Source organism: Penicillium griseofulvum (assembly GCF_001561935.1).
Source record: "Penicillium griseofulvum strain PG3 chromosome Unknown contig_10, whole genome shotgun sequence".
Classification (NCBI taxonomy): Eukaryota; Fungi; Ascomycota; class Eurotiomycetes; order Eurotiales; family Aspergillaceae; genus Penicillium; species Penicillium griseofulvum.
This window is the reverse complement of record NW_024467433.1, coordinates 953,584-969,462: the sequence shown is the minus strand read 5'-3', so window position 1 is coordinate 969,462 and position 15,879 is coordinate 953,584. Positions and strand designations below refer to the sequence as shown.

At 45.0% G+C, this 15,879-nt stretch overlaps 5 protein-coding genes across 5 annotated transcripts; 2 read left to right on the top strand and 3 right to left on the bottom strand.

The window, feature by feature from the left end:
- Positions 1 to 647: 647 nt before the first annotated feature.
- Positions 648 to 2,359, bottom strand: cpdS (uncharacterized protein; the record flags this gene model as incomplete). Its single annotated transcript, XM_040796239.1, has 4 exons — positions 648 to 1,471; positions 1,521 to 1,941; positions 1,990 to 2,135; positions 2,197 to 2,359. 4 exons carry the CDS (start codon positions 2,357 to 2,359, stop codon positions 648 to 650), a joined length of 1,554 nt encoding a protein of 517 aa, XP_040650777.1.
- A 1,872-nt stretch (positions 2,360 to 4,231) lies between these two features.
- On the bottom strand, positions 4,232 to 4,998 carry PGRI_085240 (uncharacterized protein; the record flags this gene model as incomplete). Its single annotated transcript, XM_040796238.1, has 2 exons — positions 4,232 to 4,351; positions 4,402 to 4,998. The coding sequence occupies 2 exons, from the start codon at positions 4,996 to 4,998 to the stop codon at positions 4,232 to 4,234; spliced, it is 717 nt and encodes a 238-aa protein (XP_040650776.1).
- Positions 4,999 to 7,319: 2,321 nt separating this feature from the next.
- Positions 7,320 to 7,826, bottom strand: PGRI_085230 (uncharacterized protein; the record flags this gene model as incomplete). The annotated part of the gene is made up of 2 exons (XM_040796237.1): positions 7,320 to 7,702; positions 7,754 to 7,826. 2 exons carry the CDS (start codon positions 7,824 to 7,826, stop codon positions 7,320 to 7,322), a joined length of 456 nt encoding a protein of 151 aa, XP_040650775.1.
- A 1,237-nt stretch (positions 7,827 to 9,063) lies between these two features.
- On the top strand, positions 9,064 to 10,260 carry PGRI_085220 (uncharacterized protein; the record flags this gene model as incomplete). Its single annotated transcript, XM_040796236.1, has 1 exon — positions 9,064 to 10,260. The coding sequence occupies one exon, from the start codon at positions 9,064 to 9,066 to the stop codon at positions 10,258 to 10,260; it is 1,197 nt and encodes a 398-aa protein (XP_040650774.1).
- A 2,840-nt stretch (positions 10,261 to 13,100) lies between these two features.
- PGRI_085210 (uncharacterized protein) lies at positions 13,101 to 13,739 on the top strand (the record flags this gene model as incomplete). Its single annotated transcript, XM_040796235.1, has 2 exons — positions 13,101 to 13,545; positions 13,732 to 13,739. 2 exons carry the CDS (start codon positions 13,101 to 13,103, stop codon positions 13,737 to 13,739), a joined length of 453 nt encoding a protein of 150 aa, XP_040650773.1.
- Between the last annotated feature and the right edge of the window lie 2,140 nt (positions 13,740 to 15,879).

Below are 15,879 nucleotides of genomic sequence, written 5' to 3'. Positions count from 1 at the left end.
CACGAGTTGTAAAATGGAGGTGAATTCATGCATGCAGCGCAGCGTACTTACTGTCTCTGCTGATGATATCACACACATCCTTTACCAGAGGATTGATTAACACTCTACTTCGAGAGCAATGTCCCACAGTTGCTTGCGGGAAAGAAGTGCCACATATGCCGGATGCTTCAACCATCCAGTTTGCTATTTCACCTTCCCACATCTGGGGTGTAGCGACTTTGCCCCCGATATCAAAACGGCAATCGACTCAAACCAAATCACTTGTCCACGGTCGGCCTGAATCTGCATAAAGCATGCAACTGCGTTATTCCCTCTGCACCGGGCAGAAGCCGGAGGCAAGGATTCCTAGGAACTGGCGTTTCCATTGTCCTTTTTATTCAAACCCACGAGAAAGCCTAATACAGAAAGCGTCACTATAGGAAACTAGGATCGTTATATGCGACCATAGAATTGAAATATTTTCTTTTCATTCTGATCTCATAAAATGGAACTTATTGCCTAGAAGATCGTAATTCCATGTTTTGTATTGAATTTCAAGATATCAGGTACCTTTCGGAGGACAATATAACAAGTACTATGTACCTAGCTTCTATGTATTGTGATACACCTAGGGGTCAACCTGCATCTACAGATAAGAACCCACATATTTACAAAGTCGTAAAAGACCCCTTCTGCTGAAGATTCTCAATCCTCCCAAGCAAAAACTCTAACTGCCTATAAGCCGCACCGGGGGTATACTGCGGAATCTCATGACCAGCGGTATAAACCGAGCTGAACGTAAGTCCACGCTCCGTATGCGCTGTTCCAAGCACACCACCACCCGCATCATAATTCCACGGCGAACCCGCCTCCCCATTCGAAATAGCCTCAAGCGCATCCGTATACGGCACGAACAAATCTCCATCCGGCGCTTTCTGGAAACCCTGCGCTCCATTCCAAGTCATATTCTGAATTGTAGCGAGGGTTCCGTTCGCGAAGAGGAGGTAATCGTACCACCCATGACCGATCAGGACGTTATTCGTCCTTTCGATGACGGAAGGTAAGGGGCCTAATGCGCTAGGCACGGATTGGTCGCCGTGGGGGAAGATTCTTCCGCCGCAGACGGCGTAGTTTGTTGGTGGGATGTTTAGGGCTGCTTGGACGGCAGAGGAATTGAAGTAGTTGTTTGGGCCACCGGCTAGAGAGGGGAAACCCATTTCGTCCCATAGGAAGGGACAGAAGTCTGTTAGGTGGTACATGTTGAAGCAGGGGTTGACGTAGGTTGCTGCTTTTACGATGTCGTCCCAGACGGCGCAGCCTGGGGTGTTGGGGTCTGGGGCTGTTGGGAAGTGTTTTGGTGGGGGGTATGTTAGGGCTTTGTCGAGGAAATCTGTGTAGCCGCACTTGTCGGCGCGGTGGTTGATTTCGGTCATGAAGGTTGAGTTTAGGGCGAAGACCGAGGAGTAATGGTTTAGGGCTGCTACGGCTGGGGCTGGTGGGGGTTAGCATGGGGTTGTTGGTTTAGTGGGGGAGTAACGAACCGTAGATCAGGACGCTATCGTCGTTAATGGAGGGGTCGTTGATCTGGATGCCTTTCAGATTGAAGTGTTTCGTGTCGTTGCGGTTTAACATTCCGTCGGCTAGATATGGAATGTATTGGCCGGCATAGCTTTCTCCGGTGAGATAAACCTTGTAGCCCTGCATGCTGAAGGTTTCAATGAAGTTTACCCAGAAGTCATTGAATTGGTTTGAGATGTCGATTTCATTCTGGACGGTGGATGGTCCGGGGGAGAAACCAGTGCTGGCAGGCTGGTCGATGTAGACGATATTCGTCAGGTTGGTCCATGAGTAGGGGTTTCGGATGGGCTCGTAGACTCCAGATTGCCACAGGAATGGACCGTTCTCTTGCAGCAGACCGTCAAGCGAGCTGCACCCAGGACCTCCATTCAGCCAGACAGTGATCTTAAAACGAATTAGACGAATCCCGCGGATAGATTGAAAGAAACGTACCTCCTTATCTGCAGCTGGGTTGGTAGATGGGAAAAACCAGAAGAACAAGCTCGAGTTTCCAGAAGGCGTGTTCGACAAAAGACCGGCATAGCTCTCGCCAATGTCGAAAGGGACTTGTGGGAAGTGAGCACCATCCACGGCGAATTCTAGCAGTGAATTGTAAGTAGACAGTCTTAGATGCTACCAATGCCAAGGTCCCACACTTACTTTCCGTCTTCTTGTTCAGATACTGATGGACAGTCGGAGCAGAAGCAACTGCTCTTTTGTGCAGACTCTTAGGCGCCCGTTTGAAAGAAGCAGCCTTACGATGCGGACTTTCCAGCGCAGCGACCGCGCCCACCAACAAAATAAAGGGTGCCAAAACCAACATCGTGGATAATCTTCCGCAATGCTCGAGAACCTGAATTGGCACTCAAGGAGCGCGGCAATCAATTTATAAATCCCATTGTCTTTCAGGGGACGCGTGCTACTGCTCGTCGGAGCGATTTGCTTTCCGGGTGGATATCAACGCACTACCAAGCTTTGCCAATAGAGACGGTTGGCGGTTGGGGCAAGCCCCGCTGAGACGAAGGCATTGGTTGGTAGAAAGCGGGATCTGCAACTGATTGCAACGTCGTCAGGAACATCCGGCATCGCGTTTTGATTGTTCTTTTTACTCCGACGGAGTCCGCTATCTAGCTCATATGGCGCGGTCGTAGCGTCGGTCTTGTGTCCATTTGAAGAGATAATTTCCATTTGATGAGGTATCTGCAGAAGTGTCTATGAGTGATATTCATTGAGTAGGGATGGTCGCGTGGGGCAAAGGGTCTGATGTCTTGGTAGAAGTTTTAGTGAATGCTTTTCGTAGTGTCATACTATGTGTGATTTTAATGCTGTTACCTGTATCTGTACATGCAGAAGAATCTCGACTCGGATCAAATCAATTGATACTACCCGAATAATGTGTGCTGAAAGGTGCACCGAGACACCTCGTGAACAGATCTAGATGTTGACGTCATCGTACGGACTATGAGCCTTCTTCGATGGTAGTCTTCAACAGTCTCGGCCAGAGAGACTTGAAAGTAAGGAGGTACAATTAAATTAACATGGTAAAAATCAAGAGAAAATATCAAAGAATGTCAGCGTAAAAGTGAATGTTCAGTTGAAGATGTCCCTGGCGAGTAGGCCTCAGGCATCCATGCATCCAATCACATGTCTCATCGGAGTGCATGTACAACATTCTCATTTTTCTCAACATATCTCATGGCATATAGATCTTTCTAAAATAAATAACTTAAAGATTGAGAGGTACGTAATTCCTATACTATAATTATCACCGCCCCAGAAAGACCAACTTCCTGATGCCTAGCGTCCAGGCTACCATTTATCCCTCGTAAGCATAGCTCGTAAATGCAGCTACCTAAAGAGCACACATATTCATGCCCAAAGCGCTCTCGGCGCCCGAATTATCTCCACGAGTTAAGTCCTATACACAGTCTTTCTATGTAAATCTCGTGTACGGAGTAAAATGCACTCACTTCCCACATGGCTTTCGACGCGCCAAGGATATTACACGTCAAAAAGCCAATATTAAGATTTCTTGGATGCATTCTTTACTGCATATTATTGCGGGGTGAGGGGTTCGAATCAGGGTATGCTTTTTTGATGCATATGAAGCGAAGAGAGAGGTGGTTACTTATTTAGGAAGCGGGTAGAAAATATAGATATTAAGCTCATGATGATGGTATAATGAGATAGCGAATAGCTTCCTCCCGCAAAAAGTCAAACTATCATTATTGTAGGAATGGAGAACTCGTGATCTGCACTGCGAGGGGGCGGATGAGGCCGATCGGCAGTGTGTAACAGCTGACATTCTTCGGCTGTGGGGTGAGATTCTACACTGTAAGCCTAACCTGAAAGAGTGATGGAGCTGATCGCAAGTATTATCCAGGAATAATTTGAAGTAACAAGTCTAGTTGAGTCACGACACGAGAAAAAAGTTTGAAAATGGCCTTGGCCTTTCATTTGTTGAAGTACATACATGAAGTATCGGTATACACCATTATCCATATCCGTAAAACAAAAGTTGAATCCCTCTCATATCATTTAATGAACTCCTGAAGACAAAAACGATAACACATGACCATTTCCAAATCCAAATTTAATCCCAAGCCCGAATCCCAAAGAGTGCATGTAGCATTATCCATCATCGCGTAATCATCAGTCTCTCATCAGGTCGTGAAATTGTCGAAGTTTGACCAATTTAGTTGGTATTGCGTCGTTTCTTGAGTCGCAGACTGATTTTCTTTCGTAGTTCAGAGAACGGGTTCACCAGGGGACGGTTGTAGAATGGGTCGTTCTTGAAGTCCTCATCGGTGAATTTCTAGAACGGAGTTAGTAATAGTGACATAACCGGATGGGAAGAGAACATACCATTCCAGGAATGCGCATAAAGTTACCAGAAAAGTCGTTCATCATATTCGATCCCTCTTCGTAGGAGTACTCCTGGCCATTGCGATCCGTGGTTCCAGGAGGGTAAAAAGCGACGCCATCCAGTGGACGATGACTGTTTAGGGCGTCGGCGATTTTGTGGTGGGGGGTAGCCCGGAGAGCCTCGGCATTTGACTCCTTGACGGCTTCCAGAGGGCTGGATTGAACATAGCGGTTTCGTTCAGGGCGGGCTGCGTCGTACGGGCCCTCGTGGTGATAGGAGAAATTGGTGACATCGTCCAGTCTGTCGATGATATCGGGTTGCACAAGCTGTGAGTGGCGGGGGTACTTGGTGCGGCGACGAGGAGTAGAGTGCTCTCTTTTGCGTCTCGGCTCCACCGGATAATGTTCGGGTGCGCCGGAATACCAGATAGAAGGTGCGGTGTTCAAAGACTCAGAACGCGACCGTCGAGAGTAGGATGGTGATGGTGAAATGTAGCGGGCGTATGGGTTGTTGCTGCCCATGTTTGTTCCCACGTTGTGTTGAACGTTGTTGAAGGGAAGGTGGCCTGCGGCCATGGGGATGCAGTCAACAGCCATTTGGATTTGATAATTTGAAGGAATATTGTAGGGTGAAAAGGTATCCAGGGTGAAAAGCGCAAGGCGCGAAGATTACCCGGTATAAGTACTTTATTTAGAATAGGTGAGGCTGAGCTGTGATGCAGGGTATCTCGTACAACAGTTGAAGATGTTGTTATAAGAGAAAAGAGATGAATATGAGGATAGATGTAGACGGAAGAATAGTAAGAGTGAGGAAGAGAGTCTAGGGGAGGTTATATCTAGAGGAAGCTGCGGACGTGACGTGATGACTTGCGTCTACGGTTCCTCGTGGTTAGAATTTCTAATGTGGGTTTAGTACTTGATTAACATTTTCATTTTTAACGTTTTTACTATATGTACCAATAATCATTAAGAGAAAAAGATCATGTGGGTCAAAATATGTTCTTTGAGGCTGACTCCTGGTACGTATACGGAGCCCTAAAACTATACAGATAAAATGATATCACAGGTACACAGGAACAAATTCTACTTTCCTTACAGAAAGCAATAGGTTATAACAGTGAATTTTATTCTATTCTCCGTATCTATTTTGGAAATCCCATGATTCACCTGCACTAGATCTATGCAAGGCCCATGTTGCATCCACGCATCCGAGACTTCCACGTACTGATCGACTATGACGACATCCCTGAACTACATATTTTTTTTCTTTTTTTCTTTAATCGTCATACTAATAAGAGAAAAGTTAATTCATTACTTTTCTCGATATCTTTCATTTAATTATCCTTAAAAGTCACCGGATATCAATTCCCTTCCTATGACTCGTTCATGAATTAAGCTCATCCGCTAAGAAATAGCGTCACAACCCCCTGGCCTGTCTAGATGGTCTAGACTCCCTTCTTTTTCACCGCTTCTTACTTACTATTTGTATATTCTCTGGATCAGATGTCTCAAATGTACAATATGTCATAACTAGTCGAAACACACTTGTGATGTGCTACATTCCTTTTGTGGGACAATTCAATACTTCTCATCACCATCAGGGTTGATAGTAGAGTAATTCTACGGAAATAATTATTTTTTCCTATAGAGTGCACAAATAATTCCTCGCATGTGCAATGCACTAGAAGATCAGATGTAATTGATTATTTCAACATTGCATCCATTTGGAGGGACTATATAACACCATAGAGTAGAGGAGGAATACAGTTCGGTGTAGGACTACCACCATTCCAGGTTGGACCTGGAAGCGAAGTTAGAATTACAATAGCGATATTAGGAGCCTTAATCGCTTCAATCTCGCGCTTAAAGAAACAATCAACATTCTGACACAACGGCGCCGTCTTATACAAGTCATTCGCGAGACCAGGTGAGATTTTCACACAACAAAACTCTGTGGTATAGAATTGGCCAAATAGCAAAACCTCATCCTAATCTGAGATTAAAACCTTTCTTACTTTGTGGGTTGGGGACAGGAGCAGTTATGCCAGTGGGAGCTGTGCCCAGCACTGTCACAAGAGTGTTCACTTTCATCCTCATTGTAAATCATCACAATTCTATACGAATCAGTCTATAACTCGGATATACGAGGTGCGAGTCTTACTGTTGCTTAATAACTTGTTCAAATTCCGGGTGAGGCGTTTATCTTATATCTGAATTTTTTGATTGATGCAGTGATTGGTCAATAAATATCTGATGTTACACTTCGAACTAAATCGCAGATGGTGCGCTGTAAGTACTGCTGTTGTCGCCAATACAACTCGTCTCCTCTACTTCCCCTCTCGCAGAAATACTCAAGCCGCGGATGTTCATGATTCCTGGCTCATAGAACTTACCGCGCGCGCTATCGAAGCGCAAGCTACTGAATCTGGTCATTACATTTACAGATGCAATCTATTTCTCTCAATGGTGTAAAAGCTTCATCAACCAGCCAAGTGGCCGAGCAGTAACTCAGCCATCACATCTTCCTTGGTCTAGTGGTGATGATTTCCGCTTGTCATTAAAACCGATAAGCGCGGGAGACCGGGGTTCGATTCCCCGAGGGAGAGATTTCTTTTTTTACTTTTTTAAATTAGTGTCCCGTACCCTAATTTCTAATCTAATAGCGACTATTTATCGTGTTTGCCCTAGAAAGCATAAGAGAAATCACGTAGATATAGTAGAGTATGAAGTAAAACCTAAACTTTGGTCATTGCTTAGTTATACTAGATATAACTTAAAGAACGTCGACAGTTTGTATAAAATCGATCCTAGATGACATAAAACATCAAGTACCATGCATCAATCCTCAATATCTTCACCAGCACCGCGGTATTGCCACCAGCTAATGCTACTTCTCCAACGATATCGCTCTCTCAGTATCATCCAGAAGTAGGGGGAGTCGGAGGAGTGGGAGGAGTCGGGGGAACAGGAGGGAGGTTTGGGTAGTTTCCATCACCGATAATCGGACCATACACACCAGACGGGGTTGGAGGTGTAGGGGGAGTGGGAGGAGTTGGCGGGTTTGGCGGAGCATTGACATAAGGATACGGATATCCGGGAGCATTAACAGGAACATTGTTAGGAGGAGTGGGAGGAGTCGGCAGAGTTGGTGGATTAGCTTGGACTACAGGGTAGCCAGAGTCCTTTCCAGGTGGAGGATGTACAACGGGAACATTCTGGGTCGTGGGAGGGGTTGGAGGTGTTGGGGGAGTAAGTGGAGCATCATTGGCATCGGTGTTACGAACTTGAAGCTCTTTATGGACTCGTTTTTGTTAGGAATTATTCTCACTAGCTAGGGGAGATGATTTCATACGATTCAGCGGAGTAGGGGCCGCAATCGCGGTAAGGCTCAAGCTGAGGATGGCGAGGATAATGTTCGGCTTCATCTTTGGTTTGTTGAACTAGAGTTTGCCTGTATGTTGTACTGGTTAGGGTTGAAGGTTTATTGAATAGAAGGCGGAGACTGGTGTTTACTGGATTGAATTGTGTTATCAGATTGTGATAGAGTGCTGATTCGGATCAAGTGAGTGCAAAGGAAGTGAAATGGCATTTATTATATATTCGAAGTCTTTCTTGAATTTTGCTTCAGAAATAGATCTAGACAACTATCGACCCTTTGAGGTTCTTTGTATAACCCGATTGCAAGCATGTCGTTCTTTTAGTCCCACGGTGGCATGCATCAAATTCGCAGTTAATCATGCTGCTCAACAGTTGAGATCAAAATTTGACGGGGTATAGGTATGGCCGTTCCTTCAATAAGCAGGGGAGAAAAACACAAGGAGAGGACAACTAGGGATACCATTACGTTTCAGTTGCACTGCACAACATCCAATAACTCGTGCATTCGACGTTGAAAATGATACTGCAGGAGTCATTACCGTTAACTCAATTAGTCTCTTAGTTTTCAAAGTGTGTGTCTACGTGCCATTCTTGGATGATGTACTTTGGCTGCTGTCATCCTATTCCGTAGACTTCTCACCCATATCACCCAGCCACACTCACCTAGTGCACTATAGAGGCAGCATATGGCAAATAATACAAAAAGAATAAAAACATACAACAGCCAAAAGTATGGCTGACCACACCTATCGTCCATCGCTCAGTGCTAGGCGACTGCCGCTTCATCCAGGCTTCAGGCGACAGTTCACCAACCTGAATATTCTTCACCCAAAATTCCCCGAAGATACAGGGCACCAAAACCCCTGACGCAGATCATGTCTAAGGTGGTGGTCCCCAAGCGCCTACGGCTTGGGGTTGGGGCTTTACTCCGTCCTGCGAACTCGACCACTAGATGACGTCATTTCGCCATTCTTGGCCCGATTCTGGGTTTCGCTGCCAATGACCTCAGAAACAGAGTAGATTCCCTGATTTTCATACTGGGTAATGATAATAGGGTATTCTACATAGACTACCTTAGAAGTTACCTGTGGACGTCATATCCACAAATTAATGATGGGCTGCGAACTATTCCTTGAATTTACGTTTCCTCTTTGCCTATTAAAGCTCAGTATCCTTCTGCATTAGAAGTCAATTTCAAGTATTTACTACACTTTAACCTAACCCACCGAGTGTTACAGTTCACAATACTCTCTCATTTTCACCCCATCTTCCCAATAATCCAACATGCTCGGACGAAGTTCAGGAATTGCAGCGAGGTCTGCCAGACAGCGATTGCAACCCAACGCTCGCTTTATCAACTCTCGCTTCCAATCCACTGCATCTCATTCTTCCACCAGTGGTAACCCCGCATTGATTGGCGGTCTTGCTGGTGGAGCCGCCGCCTTCCTCACGGGATACACCTGGTACCACTTTTCTGGAGCCAAGACACTCGTGAACAGCAGCAAACAGACACAAGCATACATCGACCAGGCCAAGAAGACAATTACTGAAAAGACACCTGAGCCAAACGAAGCATTTATCTGGTTGAAGGATACGATCAAAAGCTATGCTGTTTTCATCCCTGGCGCTCGCGGCTACGTCGATACCGCATTTGACGACCTCGATAAAATCAGAAAGGATCATGGAAAAGAATTTGATGAAGTGGTCAAGAATGCATACACGGAGCTAAAGGAGCTCTCGAACAAAGAAGGATTGAACATAGACTCGGCGTCCAAGGCTTTGAACGTGCTACAAAAATATCTCAAGCAGTTGTTCGATCTTGCTGGCGATGCCACGGAGAATGTTCTCAGCAATCACCCTGAATTCAAGGAGAAGATCGGTGGTAGTTTGGATCAACTTAAAAAGATGGGTGACGCTTATGGGCCCCAGGCGAAGGAAGAGATCAATCGGACCTGGCAACAAATCTCCAGCATTGCGCAGCGCGGCATGAATGCTGATTCAGTTGAAGAGATCAAAAACTTGATCCGAGAGAAGAAGTCAAAAATTGAAAAGCTAGGGGATGAGACTTGGCAGAAGGGGTTTGAGGAGGCCCGGCAATACCTTGATAAATACCCAAAGCTCAAGGAAAAGGTTGAAGACAATGCCGATGCCCTGAAGAAGGGCAATACTGAAGATCTATGGCGTCTTGTCAAAGAGACCGCTTCTTCGGGTAAGACGGAGGATGTGGAGAAGTACATCACAGACAAGGTTGAACAAGCCAAGACAAGCGGCTTGGGTGACCTGGACAAGTGGCTCAAGATGATACCTGGTGGATCCAGCGTCATCCCTCAATTGCAATCACTACAGGCTATCGCGCAAAAGAGGGGCAGTGAGGCAGAAGACGTGTTGAGAGAAAGCGTGGAGGAAATTCATAATGTGCTCAAGAAACGAAAGGAGCAGGTGGAGAAGATTGCCGCGGAAAAAACAGAAGAGAGCAAATGAGCTTTGCGTAAATAGTGATAGTCCTACATTGTACATACCCTAGTCACATACATCAACGAACGCTACGGGCTACAGCCCCGATTTTAACTGCAAGTTAATCTAGAATACCTGAAATCTATTTAGGAGCTTACTACAGATCTCAAGAACCCCATCGGCCAGGACCAGAGTAATCTAAATAGACTAGCTAAAATTAATCAGATATCTGTACGGTAAAGATCGCGATAGTGATTGCTGCTAGGCCAAGTACCCGAGTTAGATAGTATATCGACGCCGTTAAGAACACGCCGACGTACTTTCTGTGTAGTTGTAGGTTGGCGTCGACTAGACTTCAGCACAACGCACTCTATCTAAAGACAAATAAAAAAACAAAAACATACAACAGCATGCCTAAGGTGGTGGTCACCTAGCGCCCACGGTTCGGGTATGGGCGGCTCGCCGCTTTATTCGGGGCACTCAGGGGAGCTATTCACCCACCTGAATATTCCGCCCGTACTTCCACGAATAGAATCTGGTTTCCGTCACAAGTTACTTATTTTCGACGAGTAAGTCTTAGCCCGGGAAGCAGAGAAACAAATCGCTAAACTGTAAAAGACGTATTTATCTTCTGCTATTTTAAGAAATTACTGGTTCTATTTATGTTCTTCTCCCAGTTTCTTTGTGAATGGAAATAGCTGCTAAATTCTATATTGTTACATATTCGTTATAGGTGCCTCTCATACTTTAGGACATAGCTCGGCACTTAAAATAGTTTCTCGACTTTAAAGGCTATTTCGAGCTAGGTACTCGGCTTCCATCCTACACAGTGGCTTAGTACTAATAAGCAAATAGTATATTCTGACTCGAAGGCTTTTAAGACCTAGTACTATTATATAAACCGATAATTCCTTATCATAACCCATGTAACATTTTTGAATCTCACAAGCCTATACTTGAAGGCAAAAATCCTAGTTTTGGAATAAATACACGCAATACTTGTTTGATTTATGTATCCTCCTATACTTTAGCTCACTCTTCCGCCATCACTATTCTGCTTGTCTATTCTGAAGGGGTTTTGGCTAGGCAGCTGGTCGGCATTTTGGGCAGTTGGAAGTAGATCTTGACATTTCCCGTGGGACTCCCGCCATTGGACTGTCCATGGGAAATGTCAAGTCTACTAGCATTCTGTCATTTCCGAATTTCCTATCTCTCCATTTGATATAAGTAGCTTTTGTCGAAATCTATTCGTAGAAACCGTGTATCCGAGCTTCGCAGACTGTTTGTGAGATCATCGTCCAACACGTCCGGAACTTTCAGGTACCACTTGAGATTTTTGATCCTGTCTCGCCTCTGCTTCAATTTCAGCTCCGGAATTGCCGTGGCAATTTTGCTCACAGTAGAGGCGAGCGCCTTTCATAGGAGGGCGTAGTTGGAGTCTTCAGGTGACTTGTGGTAGTAATGAGTTAATCTCTATTCGGATCCCTTCGGCTTTAACGTTCCAACGGTCGAGGTTCCATCGAGTGCGAAAGAATAGTTCTAAATCGAGCTCCTAAGGGTAAGATCAGTTTAAATCCAATATAGCCGAGAATTTGAAATACCTTGCGAGGGCAGAGGTAAGACTTGGCTATCTTCACGCTGCGATTAAGAGGGGTAAAAAGTGGTTATCACCACGGCTAAGGTTAGGCACTAAATCATATAACACTTAAATCAACGTCTATCGGGCCGGTTGTTAGACTGAAAAGAGAGGTTATAGCCACTAATTTCATTATCTGAGACCTATCCGAAACAAAATACTATTATCTAATGATATTCAGATTAAGCTTAGTAAAGCGTTAGTTCTAAGTGTGGCGGTCACGCGACTCGTGGATAATTCTTACCCTATTAGTAGTGGGTATTAGGGGCGACGTGCTGGTACATATAGAGTATAGAATAATCCGCCTAGGATATATGGTAGTTAGTAGACCGACGGATAGTGTAGTATAGTTATAGAAAAGCAAGGATAGGTTAATTCGAACGTAAAGCTTCCCTTACACGCCTACTAACAGCTTTCCTTAACGCTACACGAGATATAGCTAGATAGCGTTTACAAGTGGATCATAACTATATTTAGATCAATATAAAGAGAATCCAAACCGACCGCCGAGCTCTTTGTCTCTTTAAGTTTCCTAGGGCTACGAAGGATCATCTCTATCAACCCTAGCTAAAAGGAGTATTAACTTAAGTTATACGAATGGGGTGACGTAAGCCATAATAGTATAGTTATCGAGTAACTAATAGACGAGGAAGATGGCAAATATTTGGCTAACTATCCGGTATCTAGATTAACCCCCGACGTCCCGATCCAGCCTTCCGATATATAATACTTAGACATTTAGTATCGTCTTAGCCGACCGAGGTTTTAGTGTCTAAGGCCATTTAAAACTAGTAAAGGACTTTTAGTTCGGGCACTTGAATCCTTAACAAAGACTAAGTTTCTTAGGTAGCGCGTAAGAACTGCTCTCGCTATATATGAAGCGCTACCCGTCACATAATCCACAATATATATTAGTGCAGTCTCGAATCGTATGTAGTAGGTTATGCCCTCAACTATAACTCTATTGATATCTAGTATACCCCGGTCGAGTGTCGAAACTATCGCCAACTGTCACGCATCAGTATGGAAGAAACCATTTGCATTTACGAAAAGTACTCAGTTGAAGAGAAGAGAAAGACGGACAGACTGTGATGTAAAAAATGGAGATAGCATGACACAATTAATCAAGGCGACTAGTTGTAGGCATCTGAGAAGGAATGATTGGCTGCTTAAAAAGTTGCCTGCTAAGGCCAAATCAGCCAACGCTAACTGAGTCCGAGGCGCAGCATAGATGCCCAACGAAAAGAGCGACATGAGTCGCCCTCATGCAAAACAAAATCATGCGCCACGAAACCCCGCTGTTCAGCTGGGGTTATCTCCTCTCTCCTCTTTCTTTCAACAGCTCATCTGCGGCCGCTGGGACAAGATGGCTGAAGTGATCGGGATCGTTTCAGGGGCGATTACCTTTGGAACCGTCGTTGCGCAGATCTCCAAGTCGATTATCCAAATCAAAGACTGCTGGGGCCAGATCCGCGACGCGCCCGAAGACATGCAAGAACTCATCGCGGAGCTAGAAATTTATGATCTCATCTTGCGGAAAGCCGAACAGAATCTTTCATCGGGCCCAATGGCGAATGCCATAGAAATGAATGGACATTTATTTCAGAGTCTAGAGGTCTGCAGGAAAGCAGCAGAGAGCCTCCAGATCATTTCAAAGGATCTTGCCAAAGACCTTCGTCCGTCTGGTCGCTTTAGGCGATCCTACTCTTCGTTGAAAATAGTGCTTCAAAAGAGCAAAGTGGACAAATATAAGGCCAGACTCAGCAATTCGATTCGATTGCTTTCCCTTTCGCAGCAATGCTATTCAATGTATGTTTGGCTAGCTTTCTCACTGCGAGCTCTATAGCTAATATTTTTTACAGAGCTTTAATGCAGATACAAACAGTTATGGTTCCTCAGATTCAAGTTAATGACAACATAAGTGACAGTAAGGCTCAGCCGCAGCTAGTATCCTGCTTATGATATCTAACTATCATCAAGAAAAAAAACAAGAACCTAGATCACTTTCCAGTGTAGTGCACATATCGTCGCAAAAGAGCATTTATTCATGGCGGCTTGGTCTGCCAATCTGGGTCACCTCGAAAGTCATTGAAATTCAAGGGAAAAGAGCCTACGGCGGTTGGCAATGGGTATTTCGCACTTATGATATTCGTCCATGCGGTGACCCAGTTTTTGAATATGCCAAAGATGGAGACCTTGACGGTCTACGTCAAGTGTTCTCATCTGGGAACGTCTCCCCTTTTGTAAGGGATAAATTAGGAATGACTTTACTATCTGTAAGTGGCTTATCATCCTATCCTTTCACAGGAGTATCTAAAGTATAGTAGTGGGCTTGCTACAATAACAGTTTCGAAGTAGCGGAATTTCTACTGGAACAGGGAGCTGATCCAAATGCACTGGATGATTCAAATATGAAGCCAATTTCTACAATAGGGCGAGTTAGGATAAACCCTCCTAGGAAGTCACAACCTATTTTCCCACTTCTACGGCTGCTCTGTCAGTTTGAAGATGAATCACAGGAGGATCCCTGGGATGTCTTTATGAGAAGCTTTCACAGGTTCAGAGGCACAGCAGAGGAATTTATTTTCCTCCAGCAAGCCTGCTGCCCGTTATTTTTCACCTTGTCCGATGAGCAGCGCATTCAGTTTGCCATTAACGAAATAGGTCCTTGCTTATCCCGCAATTTTTGGAATGGGCCCTCCGTCATTAGTGCCATTCTCAATGGGGTCTCTTTTACACTTTCTAACTTTGAAGTGCCAGACACTGGCTCTTTTGTCGGCAGCACTCACATGATCACTTTGCCTCGTGGTGTTGCATATTGTATGGGCTGCATTAAAATCGACTCAAATTGGCCCTACAATACCATCAAGGACAGGGCTATGCAGCATAAAGTCTATCAGGAATGGCATATCATATTTCGGGAAATGTTGGGAAATGGTCTTCAGATACACCAAACAATGAACGGGCTGACTCTATTGCATGCTTTCTTAGACGGTTGTTTCCAACTCTCTAAACCGCTTGAAGGCTCATTTACAAAAAAGTGCAACGAAGCCCTCAGAGCGCTGTTGCGGGATCTTCAAGATGCTAATGTCAACCTGAAAGATTTCGGTGAGAAGGAAGAGCTGATACTGAAAGACCAAGGGGGTTGTATTGATTTTCAAACTTTCGGTAGATCGAGGCGCTTTGTTATTCGGTTGATTGGATTCTCACACGGCCCAACACCGGAGGACTGGTGCTTATGGATTAGTGAGTCCTCTGATGAATTTGTGGGAGACTTTTGGGCAATGATTGATCGACGGATGGAGATGCCGGGTGGATGGTCGGAAGATGTACCCTTGCTTTTTTGATGTTGCTGCTGTCTTGTGAATCCATGTCATTTTAGATTTTTCCACAAGACTACACAGAATGGTAGCTTAATCAAGCAAATCTATACACCTCGAGACATTGGATTTTCCTATGTATAAAGTCTGCATCTGCGGCGTACAGGAAACAGTCAATAAGGTGCTAGTGGACCGACTTAACGTAAGAGATATTGACAGGGAGTTACGGAGTGAAGTAAGTGACGCATTTGAAGGGTTTCGAGCTTAGTAGGGGCTCAAACGAAGGTGTCGGAATAAATACGGCGTATTTTACCACTAGACCATAACAAAAACCAAGGTTCCTGTTTAGGGCCTAGGGGGGCCATATCCTAGTCTGACAGAAGGTAAGAAAGGGAACCAAACACCGTCTCGCAGCCCCTCTCGACAATGATTTTTCTTTCGTAGGCGGCGGTGTCAGGGGAAGCTCTTAGAGACTCCCTGATGGAGTAATTTCAGTTGCCATGAGAGGTTGATGTGCCAACGATCCGGCCGTTTCTTGCGATACGGGTTGTTTATGATGGGAAGGGGTTGGATTTGGGAGTCACGTGGTGATAAGTTAAGCTGACAAGGGCCCACCCATATACGATTAGGAACGCCGAGATCTTGGGCCCAAGAGGAGGAATACCGTTGCTGCGATAAATTGTAATCCGA